The 14,066-nt window shown below is 38.9% G+C and overlaps 1 protein-coding gene across 1 annotated transcript; it reads right to left on the reverse strand.

Moving 5' to 3' along the window:
• Positions 1 to 3,105: 3,105 nt before the first annotated feature.
• cusr (Copper-only SOD repeat protein) lies at positions 3,106 to 14,066 on the reverse strand. The gene is made up of 10 exons (XM_032564179.1): positions 13,909 to 14,066; positions 10,222 to 12,292; positions 9,553 to 9,652; positions 8,672 to 8,749; positions 8,160 to 8,264; positions 7,329 to 7,461; positions 7,027 to 7,141; positions 6,356 to 6,480; positions 4,797 to 4,877; positions 3,106 to 3,650 (listed from the first exon to the last, which is right to left on the reverse strand). Exons 1-10 carry the CDS (start codon positions 13,946 to 13,948, stop codon positions 3,556 to 3,558), a joined length of 2,943 nt encoding a protein of 980 aa, XP_032420070.1. The 5' UTR covers positions 13,949 to 14,066; the 3' UTR covers positions 3,106 to 3,555.

Here is a 14,066-nt window from a genome sequence, read left to right on the forward strand (position 1 = left end):
ATCACTAGGATGTTTTCTATAATGGACTTACTCCATTCAATATACTAAACATGTCTAAAAAGTAAAATAAATAGCTAATAGCTTATTAAAGCTTAAATGCTAATGCTAATGAACTGCCTTGCTGTGCAAGGCAGTTCCCTAACCTGAGAGAAACAGATAATGCAGAATAATATTATTGCACCGCCTACGGTGGTGCACTAACCTGAGGGGCATATTGAGGCTTTTATTTTGAAATTTGCAGTAAGCTTCATATTAAATGCCCACACTATTCCATTGTGTAACAGTGCTTTGGATAAACCAGTCACATAAAGCCAAAAAGAGCAATTAAAATTATGTAAAAATTGTCAAAGCTTTTATTTTGAAATTTTTGTTAAGCTTAATTTCAAAGGGCCAAACTAATCCCATGTATAATAGTCATTGGGTTAAATCAGTTATATAATGCTCAAAACAGCAATAATGTCATGTAAAAATTGTCAAGGCTTTTATTTTGGAATTTTTGTGAAACTTCATTTCAAAGGGCCAAACTAATCCCATGTGTAATAGCCATTGGGTTAAATCAGTTATATAATGCTCAAAACACAAGTAGTTGATGTAAAAATATTAAAGGCTTTTATTTTGAAATTTTCTGTATGCTTCATTTCAAAAGGCCAAACTAATCCCATGTGTAATAGTCATTTGGTTAAATCAGTTATATAAAGCTCAAAAGAGCAAATACCTGATGTAAAAATTGTCAAGACTTTTATTGTGAAATTTTCATTAAGCTTAATTTTAAATTGCCCCACTAATCCCATGTGTAACAGTGCTTTGGATAAAAAAGTCACATAAAGCCAAAAAGAGCAATTATCTGATGTAAAAATATTCAAGGCTTTTATTTTGAAATTTTCAGCATGCTTCATTTCAAAGAGCTAAACTAATATCATGTGTAACAGTGCTTTGGATGAAAAAGTCAAATAAAGCCAAAAAGAGCAACTACATGATGTAAAAATATTCAAGGCTTTTATTTTGAAATTTTCCATAAGCTTCATTTTAAATTGCCACACTAATCCCATGTGTAACAATGGTTGGGTAAAAGCAGTTATAAAAAGCCCAAAACACAAGTAGTTCTAAAGGCCAGCTCAGTCCTCCTCTGTAGTAACTGACAGTTCCACCATGTTGTAGTTCTGACATTCAGCTCAGACCTCTTTTGTAGGCACTGAGTGTCCGCCATGTTGTAGTTCTAACCTTCAGTCATTGTAGTTCTAAAGAGCAGTTCAGCTGTCATGTGAGTGAGACAGAGAGGGAGAGACAGAATTGTAACTGTTTGAAGCAGTGGCATATCATTAGAATGTTGTCTGTAATTGACTTAGTCCACTCAGTATATTAAACATGGCTAATAAGTAAGAAAATAGCTAATAGCTTATTTAAGGTAAAAGGCTAATGCTAATGAACTGCCTTGCTACGCAAGGCAGTTCCCTAACCTGAGAGAAAAATATAATGCATGCTAATATTATTGCACCGCCTACGGCAGTGCATTAACCTGAGGGGGATATTGAGGCTTTTATTTTGAAAAAAAACATAAGCTTCATATTAAATGACCACACTAATTAAAATGTCTAACAGTGTTTGGGTTAAATCCGTTATTTACTGGCCAAAACAGCCAATAGTTCTAAATGGCAGCTCAGCCCTCTGTTTTAACTGAGTATTGATTAGAACTACAGTGATGCGTATTTGTAGTCCTAACCAGCAGCCAATCCCCTCCTGTGTTCCATTGCTATGGTTATCAATCCTCTGCTAACTGTCATGTGTGTGTGAGAGAGAAAGGTGGAAAAAAAATTATATCTTTGTGAGACACCCCATTGGTTTATATGGAAAAAGCAGCCTGAACAACTCCTTGCCGTTCAGGAACTGAGAGACGTATTGTAAAACCGTTTGAAGCATATGAAAGGGCTATTTGTCTTCTCCCATAGTACCGCGATTCATATTTGTAGCTCACTCAGAGTAATTGCAGTGATGAGAGAAAAATGGTGTATGCAGAGCTCAGAAATTTTTCAGAAATACATGGAAGTGAATCTGGGAGAGCGTCAGTTATCCTGGCGCATGATTTCACTCTGAAGCACCTTGACAGAAAACCGTAAGCCCTAGAGAAATTTCGAAAACATTTTACCGGAGCAGGCATGCGTATCGATGTCATGACCGAGTTTGATACCAATTGGGTGATATTTGTGGGCGTGAGGGCGATTTCAAAATCATTTTGGGGTCAAAAATTCTCTTCATTTCTCACTCTAAAAAAGCGGCAGTTGGTGTCAGTTAGGCTCTGCGTTTCGGCAGTTGGAAATTTGGCTCGTTTGACGCTTTTTACGTCGCCATCGTAAGTCCGATTCCTTATAAAAATAATAGCTCCCTTCTCGGCATCGAGCCGCACGTTTTGATACCACTTTTGTGGGGGTTCACGCAGCGGTACGAGCCGCATTAACGGTGATGGAAGAAAAATAAAGATATAAAGATATAAAGAGACATTCTATTGGGTGTAGAATAATAGGTGCCTGCCATGCAATGCATGGAGGCAGTACTGACTTGCTTCGCAAGTCAGTACTGCTCTCCCTATGCATTGCTATGGGCAGGCCCCAATAAAGTTCAGGTTAAGGACTCATTTTCAATAGCCATTAACATGAACTTCTACCTTGATAATAAACTGGTTTTAGGTTTATTAATCCTATGAATTTAGTAAAATGTTCTTCAAATGACTGGAAATGCATAGTTTTGAGTAGATTTTATTTTAATTTCTGGGGGAGCAGACCCCACTAGGACTGTATCACTCCACAGCTGCTTCGGTCTCATAAATATTAGCAGATGTTGGCAGGTATGATGTGGTCTTGAGATTCGGTTTCAAACTGAGTTTATCCACCTCTGGAAAAAAAAAAAGAAGTTTCTCTGATTTTACTCTTTATAGGTATACGTTTGAGTAAAATGAATATCGTTTATTCTATGCATTAGGAAAAAAATACCTGTCAGTAATGGGGTACTTCTCAAAAATGAATTCACTTTTCATCTGAAAGAATAATTTTCAAACAGTGCTGCTGCTGTTTTTCTGACCTTTGGCTAATTAGGAAAATAAGCATTTTGAGCCTCTTTTTTGTCACTCTTCAATTTATCCTCTTTCTTTGACAGGCAGGAAGGAAGAAAGAAATACATAAATATGCATTCACGCACACACAGATTGTGCTATATCAGTATGTGCCTGGAAAATTGACATTTTAAAATGTAGTTCACAAACAACAGTACCCCTTGCCCAAATGAATAACAATACATGGGACATTCCTGCAAAAAAAAACAAACAAAAGCAGGCATACCAACAACTAGTTTATTAATATTTATAGCCTCAACTGGTTCTTCAACAAAAAACAAAACAAACAAAAAAGAAACCCTGGAAGATCTTCATTTGCACGCAACGTTTATACAGATATGCACATTATTTGCTCAGTCACCACTGCAACATTTGATGGGTGACATTTCAAATTCACAGTTTTACAACAGCAGGACCCGTGTGTCTCCACTGATGAGTTGGGATGAAAGCTTTTATAAAAAGGCTGCAGACGGCAGCAGGAAGGCAGCAGCAAACATCAGACACAGCGAGAAGATTTCTGGCAGCACCAGCTGTCCTGCAGAAGGTCCTGTAGAAATCAGACAGAAAAATGTGCATTTTTCTGGAGGAGTGAGAATCATTTAGCGTGGTGCTGTAAGAATTTTTTTTTTTTTTTGAGACAACGATTTCATCTTTTTAGACCCAGATCATGTGCAGACAGGGTTCATAGTTCACATTTCCATGATTCCACCTTTTTCGCAGGTTTAGATTTACACTTTGGCTAAAAATTTTGTAAATTCTTGTTTTAAAAATCTCAGTTGTATTTTCTGTTCACAATAAAGCAGACAATAAATGAACCAGCGTAATGATGAACCACGACACCGGAGCTAAAAAAAATCTTAATTTTGAATCTCAATGACATTAGGCTTAACATTATTATAATTCAGAGATTAATAAAAAATAAGTCAAGATCCAAAAACACTCTTTTCACTTCCTATAATTTTCATATTTTAAAGATTGTTTCAAATGCAACAGTTAAAATAATTTGTCTTTAAAGTAAAAAAAAAAATGGCTCCATTATGTTTATTTTCAGCAGTAGTATTTTAAAACATTACAGGTAACTTTTGATTTTCATTTTAATTTTTAGCCATTCATAAATGCCCAATTAGCACCAGTTCATGTCCCAGTTTTGTTGCCATTTTGCCCCCGTTTGCTTTACATGCATCCATTGTTTTTCTCATATGTTAAACTACAGCATATTAGTTTGCATTTGTTGATAATGAAATATATTTGATCAAAAGAGAAGTTATATTTTTTTTTCAAATGTTCTTAAGATTTCATGTGACCTCCTCTTCCAATGAGAATAATCTATTTTCCTCATAAAATATAGTTTATTGATCCCTGGTCACACTTCTATTTAACAGACCCAGATCCCAAATAATTAAGCAAATAATTTTGGTCGGGCTCAGATAAATCTAATTTGCCAAATGTTTAAGATAAGTGGCGAAGTTCCAACAATTAAAGGAAGTTTAATTTTGCTGCCTTTAACGAGCAAAATTTTCCACAGCAGCCTGTAATACGCCAGCAAGTTTATTACAACTATACAGTCCTTAGATTATTTTCTTTTTTGTCCATAAAAATCTAAATATGTGACTTTAAAAAATATCTAATTACTCTTTTGAAATAAATGTGGAGGTAAAAGTAGAACAAAAGTGGTATTATTGGAGGTACTTACTTGTACATGTGGTACTTTCTCTGAATGGGCCCATCAGCTCACTGGTTTTGACAGAACTTAGAAGATCTGTGCGAACATCCCCTTTAGAGTACGCAGAATGAGACAAAATGTTACTGAGAAAGCACATCAACATTTTGTCTTATTAAATATTTACTGCATCTTGATGAAAACCCACCATCTATCTGTAGTGATGGTGGAGAGTCTCATTGTAATGGTTCATTTTTCAGTTTGCAGACTTGTAAGGGAGCATTTTTTTCTAAAGCTAGTCAAGGCGACATTTGCTGGGAATTTTCACTATACTGATAAAATTGAATTGAATTAATTAGCTGCCCTGTGCTACACCGTATGAACCCTCTGTACAGACGCTGCTCTGTTTCCCCCCTGTGATAGAGGAATGGGCTGAAAATGAGACGCACAGACACTCAACTCCGGCATCGGGTTACTGAGCGGGTTTCGGAGGATTTCTAAAGATATTCAATGCCAGTAATTGTTCATTGTCCTGATTTTGGGACTTACAAGCCTCCCAGTTGTAGTGTGGTAGCTTTAAGCACGTATAGGCCCATAGCAGCACCTTAAATTTGAAAGTAAATACAGTATCCTGAAAACTGCCATTTTCCTAGCTACAATTTACTTCTATTGTTAGTGTCAATTTCTTTGACTACTGCTAGTGTTGTTGTTTTCGGTTCCAGAGGTAAAACCCTTTTGGTTTTTAACAGCGACTAATTGCTTGATGAAATACCATCACAACATGTTTACGTCGTTACATCACTAAATCAATACTAACCTGCAGCAAAGTTTAGCTGCAACGTTTCCCACAGTTAGTAATAACCACAACAAGATCATGCTGTAAATATCTGAGATGCATTTTGACTGCATTACATGTGCAGTCTGAGAATACAGTGGCAACAGTGGTCGTTCTGTGGCCTCACATTACAACCATACACTTAAAAGTGTCTGATTGGGATTTTATCTAATCAACAAGTGCTGCATGGCTATAAAGTGGAAAAAAAGGATGGTTGTTTTACGATATTTCGTCAAAGAAAAAAGTTATGAAAAAATTTAGAGCATTAATGGGAAAAGCAGCCAAAATATTCACAATAAGTCTGGATTAGTTGCAGACATCTGCAGCTTTAGTGTGTTGACAAAACAACTACAAGCTATGCACTCCACAAATCTGGCTCTATGGAAGCGCAATCCTGACAGAAAGCCTCAAGATTGAAATCAACAAGCCAATTAGCAAACAACTAGATGTCACACTTTCTTTGTAAATAGTTTAAAAACCTTTTTTTTTCCACTTCATTGTCATACATGACTTTGTGCTGGTTTATCACATAAAATCTCAGGTAAATTTATAGTTGTAACATAAAATGTCAAACGGTTTAAGGGGTGTTAATACTTTTACAGGGCGTGACAGATTTATTCAATCTAAATGGAGAAGGGGGAATTATTTCTGACATTTTGACTTATTTAAATAGCCTGTCTGATAGTCATTGGTGTGTTGCAAGTACAACACAAAGAAGATGCTGTGTTTTGAACACTAATGTCGTTTTCCTCCTTACCCGACACCATGAAGATGACCGTTTGGCATTGGCCATCTTTTGTAAAGAAGGGAGAACCGGGCAAGATGGTTATCCTCGCCATTTCTGCCTTCAGAACATCTGCAACTCTCCTTCGGAAATCATACCTGGGTATAAACAGAAATAAATAACTTTTAGTCTTGTGAGAACAAACAACCAAGTTCAGACCAAAACAATTCCTCCTGAACTATTCAGTTCTGCACAAAACTGGATTGTTAGGCAGTTGTTTTTTTTACAGATCCAAACATTGTCAAAGGTTTAACCTACAATTGTGTGTGATTGCACCGACATAATGACACTGATCCTTTTTGTTTTCAGATTACCACTTCTTTTTTTCTTGCAATAAAAACATTAATAAGGTTGCATATTCCACAACATCTATCTCTGCATACTTCCTGGTTTAACTCTGTTCTTGTCTGAAGGAAACCTAACTCCTATTGCTTCTTAGTTTAATACCTCACTCTCTACAGCTATAACATGGAACAAGAGATTCAAACTGGAAAAAAAAAAACAATAATAAAATATTTCAAACAATGCAATGTAGGAGTAAGGCATGAAACTCACTATATGTTAGATAATTTCTAAATGAATTTAAATAGACAGAATGAGTGATTTTAGAAATAATGCTGAAATCCGTATAGTTTGTTACTCACCAGCTAAAGGAGCTCAATTTGCGAAAGTTCTGTTGTGCAGATTGGGATCCTGGGAGGATGTCGGCACACGCAAGGATGCTGTTGCCACTCTTCAGCACAAGAGACCTGTAGACAACTTGGATCAAATGCAGAATATCAAGTCAGACATTTGACTAAACTCAACAAAATGAATAAAAGCTACTGGATGATGACATGGTGAATGGCAGAAAAGGATTGTTGTACACGAAACTGTAAAACCATCTTTGATGCTTAAGCCGCTGACATTCCCCACTTCTACAGACACTCATTCCCGGTCCTCTCACCTGTGTGGTCTCCTGAGAGCTGGATGTTGCTGTCAGAGTAAACTTCTCTCCCAATCAGACTGACATTGCCTTGTCTTTCAGAAAATTCCCCCACCACACAGCTCAACTGGTTTTGGAGTGAACAGCTGGAGCTCTGGAAGAGGAATAGAAATGACAAAGTTACCACGAAGCCACCCTACATAGTACCTGTAATCTGAGATTACAAGTACTCACTGTAGCTGTCATCAGTACTATAAAAAGTACTTTGTTTCCACAGTTTGTTGCAAGTAGTTTTTCTCTTTGCAAAAAAACAGTGGCCTTTGAAGTGATTGAAATATTGCTTATAAAATATGATAAAAACTGGAATGCTCTTAGTTTGCTGCTGTTTCTTTTAGCAGTTGTCATTTTAGGCTAAAGTGTTTCTCAAATTATCCTCAGATTGAATATATCAACATCTGATGACATGTCCCCATTCCCACCCATACCTGTCAAGTCTCCCGTTTTGGCCAGGAAACTACTGGTTTTTTGTCCCCTTTTCCGCCGTGCTCGTGCATTATTATTTTCCTGTAAATATCCCACATTGTCTCTCCCCCCCCACTCTTGCGTTAGTTCCTCTCCCCATTGGTCTCGCGTTAGCCCCCCGGTGCACTCCCCCCTTACGTTAATTTCAGTTAGTTTCAACCTGCTCTTACATCAGTTCCCCACCCCCGCTGCTCTTACCTTTGATTTACCCCCCCTAAATACTCCGTCCGCCTCTGACAGTAGCACTGGACAGCAACATTTCCCATATATTCTCAAAGTCAAACTTGACAGGTAACGCCTCCAGGTAACTCCCCCAACAGCCCGCCTCACCAGTAGTTTCATGTTGAAGGGGTTGAAAGTGTCTCCCACGCTGGTGCACAGGCCGCTCGTGGCATTCACACGGTTGCTTGCGATAAACAGGGAGGCCGCAGGAATCTGAAAGCACATTTAAAATACAAACTATGTTTCCGCTGCCTTCATTTGTTGCATTGATGGATATAAATACAATTACACAAATGATTAGGAATAGCAAACAGACACCTAGATACTCCCATCAGTAGTATCAATAACTTGCACACTATTTGGTGTCTTATATTGTCGCCCCTGAAAATGCCTAAGGAAGTTTTGTTATCGTAGGATTTTTATATTTTTTTGGGCGTTTCCCAAACTTTCAGTCCCCGACACAAAAGACAGCAGTAGCAGAAATTTGTCACCTTGACTAGGTTATACAAGCACTACTAATCCATCTACAAGAAGGTAAAGTGGCGACACAAACAGCACCAACTAACCATTTTCATTCATATATGCAAGAACTGTGTTTAACACTATTACTCTTTACTTACACTTTGACTTGCAGATGACTTAAGGTCCACATACAGTGTGACATCACTGCTACTCCCATCAGGAAACATCTGCTGGCGCTTGAAGGGACACAAACCAAAGGCGCCTGACATTAGTAGACGTACAGATTATTGTCAGCTGAATAAAGTGATGTGTACTGATGTGGATATCCGTCTTCCTTTTAGTAACTGCTAAGGCACTTCCCAAATTATTTAGCCAGTCCAGAATAAGCTCATGTTGTCGTTTCCTCTTTGATAGCTCTGTAGAGGTTTAGGTGTAAAGCAAGACTCAGTGTGGGGCCTCTGGATGGCAGCTGACAGAAACAGCTGATATCAGGGTGAGCCTCAGAGTTTAGAGAACATACATTCACAGTTATGCTAAGCTAAGCTGAAGCTTATACCCATGCTTCCCATGTTTCCTGTCTGTTTATTGCCTCTTTTCCTTCAGGACGCTCTTTGCGTGCCTACTGTCATCTTCCCCTCATCATCAGTCTTCTAAATTTTGCACCTGGTGAATTTAGATGCATTCCTGTGTACATACGGTGCAGTGGTAAATCTTTATTTTTGTCACAGAAGAGGCAGGCTAATGCAATTTACATTTTACTTACATATGCTGTTGTTTGGGATTAGAAGGTAATACATTCAAGTGTGTATGCACACACTTTACTGCCACAGAACATCTCTTATTCCTGTTTCGGGCCCAAAACCATGTGGCCCATGAAAACCATAAAAAAAATGCAATTTTTTTCATTTGTGGTGCAGAAAAAAAACTAAATGCCTGTACAATACTGTTTTGGCTGTGGTTCTCAAACAAAGACAATACAGAATCGGACAATTCTGACATCCTGCAGCAGATTAGATAAAGGTAATTATGTGTTTTTTACCAGTGTGATTGTCCCAGTCACTGTTCCTTTAAATGTAGCCTTGGCAAGTGTCCATTGTCCATCTGCATACGTGTCTGGTAAGACATCTGCACACACCATCCTGTAGAGAAAACAGACACCTTCATGAAATGGGCATGAAATCATCAAGCCCAGCAGGTTCAATCTTGTTGGATTTTTTCCATCACAATATTCTGGTTAGAAGTCTTCTCTGAAAGAGGACCATACAGTATCTTAGTATTATGACACAAAACACCCAGGATTATAAGATCATGGCTTGAGAATTCACATAGGTATCCTCAATGGATTGGAATGATATGCTACTCTGGCCAGATTAGGGTGAATCTTGGATTTCTCTTTCATCTGCAAAGGCATCAGTGTATTTTTTTGTTTGTTTTTACACCTTTCTGACACTTTTTCTCTTGCCTTCTTTATTTCATAAAATGCTTTCAGGAGGATAAGTACTTCCTGTTCTTTGGCAGAACTTTGAATCATTGATCTTTTGCACAAGGAAGCTGTGGTAAGAGTGAAAATGCTACTACCCAGTTCTTTTTAAGAAGAAGGAACCTGTGGTAATCCTATGCAAAGCATTTCATAACTTCTTCCCCTTTTTTAATCCATCAGCTTATTTTTTCATTATTATTATAAACTTGAATGCTTGTTGATTCTTACCGTGATCCATTGGTGTAGTGGACTACGACAGATCTTCCCATGATGCTGTAAGGTCCAGTAAGAGGCATGTTGGGGTCCATGTAGATACGTTGAAAGTCATTCTGGCCAGTAAGCATCCCAAACTTCCCACTGATGTCCCCTATCTCATATTGGTCCACAGTACCCACACCGGGTGAGGGAGAGCTAGATGTGTTCCAGGCCAGTGGGTTAAAGTGGCCAAGGATGTTTGCATTTGAGCAAGGATCACTGCTGCCAACAATAATGGGCAAGATGTGGATGTGGTAGCCTCCAGCTAAGGACTGCAGGTTTTTTAAGGACACAATGATTACTGTAGGGCTGTGAGGGAAAGCTTGAAAGATTGTCACCTGGCCCTTGGATGATCCAGGGCCAAACCAATTTCCTAAACTGGCTGCAGGGAGCTGCACCTTAGTAACATTGGCACAAGCAATCCTTGGGCCTCCTCTTTCTGCTTCATGGATGACCACAGAACGACCAGTAATGCCAGATATATCTAACCAGGAAGTGACGTCAGTGAAAAAGTGTTTGGAGTTCACGCCTCCTATGTTGGTGTCAAGATTAATGGTGGTATGTTTGTTGGCAAGGTCGCCGGCCTCACAACATAGGGGGCAGGATGGTTTGCAATAAAGGGCGTAGCTCCTATCAGCTGTGCTGATGTTAAAAGGATTCCAGTGGCCTCCTGTTGTGATGCACCTTCCTTCATCATCATCCCTCTCTGAGCTAATGGGGAATTCGTGAATGTGCCAGTTGTGGTTTTGGGTCGGTGTTGTTGTGGGATCTCCATACGACAGATCCATAAAGATGGACACATCTGAGAAGGGATTGTTCACCAACTGAGTAAAGATAATCTTTCCCACCACAGGGGTCTGAAATGTGGCACTGGCTACTGTCACTGCACCGGGATAGTCAATGCTGGCACATGCATACCTATCACCATTGACCAGGTGAATCACAACTGAGCGGCCAACAATGCTGTTCTGTCCAAACAGAGGAAGGTTGAAGTCAGTGAATGTCATATCAAATGCACTTCTACCAGAAAGAGACATGTGTTTGGCACTCAGGTCACCTATCTCATACTTGTCATGAGTTGATCCAGGCCCTGCAGGGTATGTTGGAGAAGTTGTGTCAACTGCAAACGGATTCCAGTGACCACCCACATTATCATTTGAACATTGGCCTGACCTGACTGAAGGGACGGGGAAATTATGGATGTGGTAGGGGCCAACTAATTCCCTTAAGTTTGTCAGATTCACGCTAAGCTGTGTCACATCAAACGGTGAAGCCTGACGGAAGATGAAATATCCCTTGATTCCTCTCATGCTCATGACGGCTCTCACTTCTTTATATAGCATGTTGTATACCTGAGTACACTTGTAAATGGAGCCCACCCTGAGGAGAAGATACGAGTACTCCATAAAGTTACTAACATCCAAACGGGATTTCTGAGGACTGAGAGGGTTTCCGACTTTCACACTTCCCAGATTTGTTAAAGACACTGGATCTAATTTTTCAAGCAGTACGCTGCAATTAGTTGCTGTACTTGTGGAGCCAAAGATGATGATGTTGGTTTCTGTGGCATTCACCTGACCAATAGTCACTAGGTCAGCAAGAAGCCTAGGGTTGGCATTATTTACATTAGTACGTATGTAAATGTTACCAGCAACAGACTCTGTGAATCTCGCCTGGCGAGTCAGCAGTGTCCGACCTTGACTTACAACTGTGCATACTTTAATGCCGTCACATGTCTGCAAAGACAGTGACAGGTCATCCAAGTTTGATTTTTGATCAAAGAGAAGTGACACATTGATGGGAGACGCGGATGAAGGATCAGCAGTGAAGGTGAAGACGCTGACACCAATGTTTGCCTCAGAGCAGGGTTGAGCGAAGTGGCCGTACATGACGGGGAACACAGTGAGGGAAATGCTAACTGCAGCGCAGGATCCTGCACCTGTTACATTTAAGGTGGCTGTCTGCTTTTCGGAGTCAAACTGCACTTGGCCTGTGACTCCTCCCATGTTTAAAGGTGCTAGAAATTTGGCACAGGAAATTAAATCTGAAAGAGACGAGATAAAGAGGAGACCTGTTGTTAACCATTATCTAATTATCTGAGTCTTACTATTGCTTCATTTTTAACAGGTACCTCTTCAAGATGTGCTTAGTCAGTTTTCTAATAGAGTTATGGAATCCATTGTTATTAGTAAACAATGAATGAAATCCACTGGTTAGTTTTGTCGAACTGTTTTAACATTTCTGATGATGGGAAGATCATTTCAAGCTTTCAGTATCTATCTGGAGAGAACTTAAAGTTTCTTTATATGCCTTGCAACATCTGAGGGTTGGACTTCGACTACTGTCTGCAATATAATTTTTTTTTTTTCTAAAACATACTGAAAGTTTGTGGTTAAAACTGAAACTATGTGAATATAGTTCCTACATTCAACAGCATAAGAGCGTAAGCTTAAAACACTAACCTAAGAACATTTACTCTTTAGACATATGCCAAGGAAAAAAAAACTCTGCACATAACTGTCCAAATGATAACACTCATTTAGCTAACTGTATCTTTTTGCTGAATTTAAATCAACCCATTTAAATTTAATGGAATCCATTTCTTGAACAAGAGGGATTTATAACCAACAGCTGCAATGTTCCGGCAGATATAGAAACAAAGCTTTTGGTTTCATCCTCCTCTTATCTGAAGCTATACAAAGTAAAACAGTGGGGTCCGATTTCAGACCAGGGAGGGTCAGGGTTCTGCATGCATTAGAGGTTTTCTTGCTTCAACACACCTGAATTCCCTCCAAAGCATTTCATCAAGTTCTACTGAGGCCTGATAAGGACTATTTCATTTAAATCAGGGAGTGGAACCAGGGGAACATCCCAAATATTCAGAATATTAACTCTTCTGGATCAAAATTTCACTTGGTAATTCACCATTACACACTAATTAAACCACACATTTGTTTCATTTAGGACGGCGTGCTGCCGAAATTAATGACAAAGTTTTCTCATCGTTATCTCCCAATAGGAAAAAGTTTAACTTAAGAACAGCTTTTTGTATTGTCCAATTTTGAAATATGTTTGATTTTCTGAAGCACGTGACGTAAAAGCAAAAACAGAAAACTCTGAAAGGGAGAAAATGATTTCATTGCAATGTTGATGAAACACTAGGCCACTGAAAAATGTTGTATGGGATGGAGAAATAATAACAGTTTTAAAAAATTAAGTGCGAGTCAGAATGTTGTCTTTATTCTGAATCCAGTTCCATTTCCTGGTTTTGTTTATCCTTTGAAATCTAGGTGAAGGATCCTTTTCATTGATGCGGAAGAAGGAGTTATCAACTTAGATAGTTTCCCTGTAGCATCAAGTTGAGCTGCATCATCATAACACGAGTTTTCATCTTGAAAACTGAGCAGATGATGCAACAAATGCACGGCTCTCAGAAAAAGTTAAACATTACAAATACTCATTCACAGCATTGAACCAAAAGTCTCCGGGCACGTGCCGCTGAGTGATAAGCAACCAAAAAAAACAAAAAACATCTCTCAGTAAATAACGGTTGTGAAATCCATGCCAGACCTTTCTCTGCATAACCCATGATTTAAAACAGTCCTGGGTGTCTTAATTACTGCTATGACTTGCTTTCAAAAGACAAAAAAAATTACTCACCCAGTACAGCAAGCAGCAGGGCTGTTCTGAAAAGGCACATTTTGGCAGACTAGGTAAGTTGAATCAAAACCTCTCTGCAGTCATGTGAGCTGGGATGTTTTAGGAGAGCAGAACGATGCAGAATCTGTGCGTGTGTGTCTATAAAAGCAGATCAACTG

The sequence above is a fragment of the Xiphophorus hellerii genome, chromosome 5, assembly GCF_003331165.1.
Source record: "Xiphophorus hellerii strain 12219 chromosome 5, Xiphophorus_hellerii-4.1, whole genome shotgun sequence".
NCBI lineage: Eukaryota > Metazoa > Chordata > Actinopteri > Cyprinodontiformes > Poeciliidae > Xiphophorus > Xiphophorus hellerii.

Excerpts from the sequence above, each read along its gene's own strand:
- cusr (XM_032564179.1), bottom strand. The coding sequence starts at position 13,948 with ATGTGCCTTTTCAGAACAGCCCTGCTGCTTGCTGTACTGG. Across the intron at positions 8,750-9,552 it reads TGACTGGGACAATCACACTG|CGCCAGCAGATGTTTCCTGA; the intron begins GTAAAAAACACA and ends TGTCCCTTCAAG. Across the intron at positions 3,651-4,796 it reads AGAAAGTACCACATGTACAA|GACCTTCTGCAGGACAGCTG; the intron begins GTAAGTACCTCC and ends TGATTTCTACAG.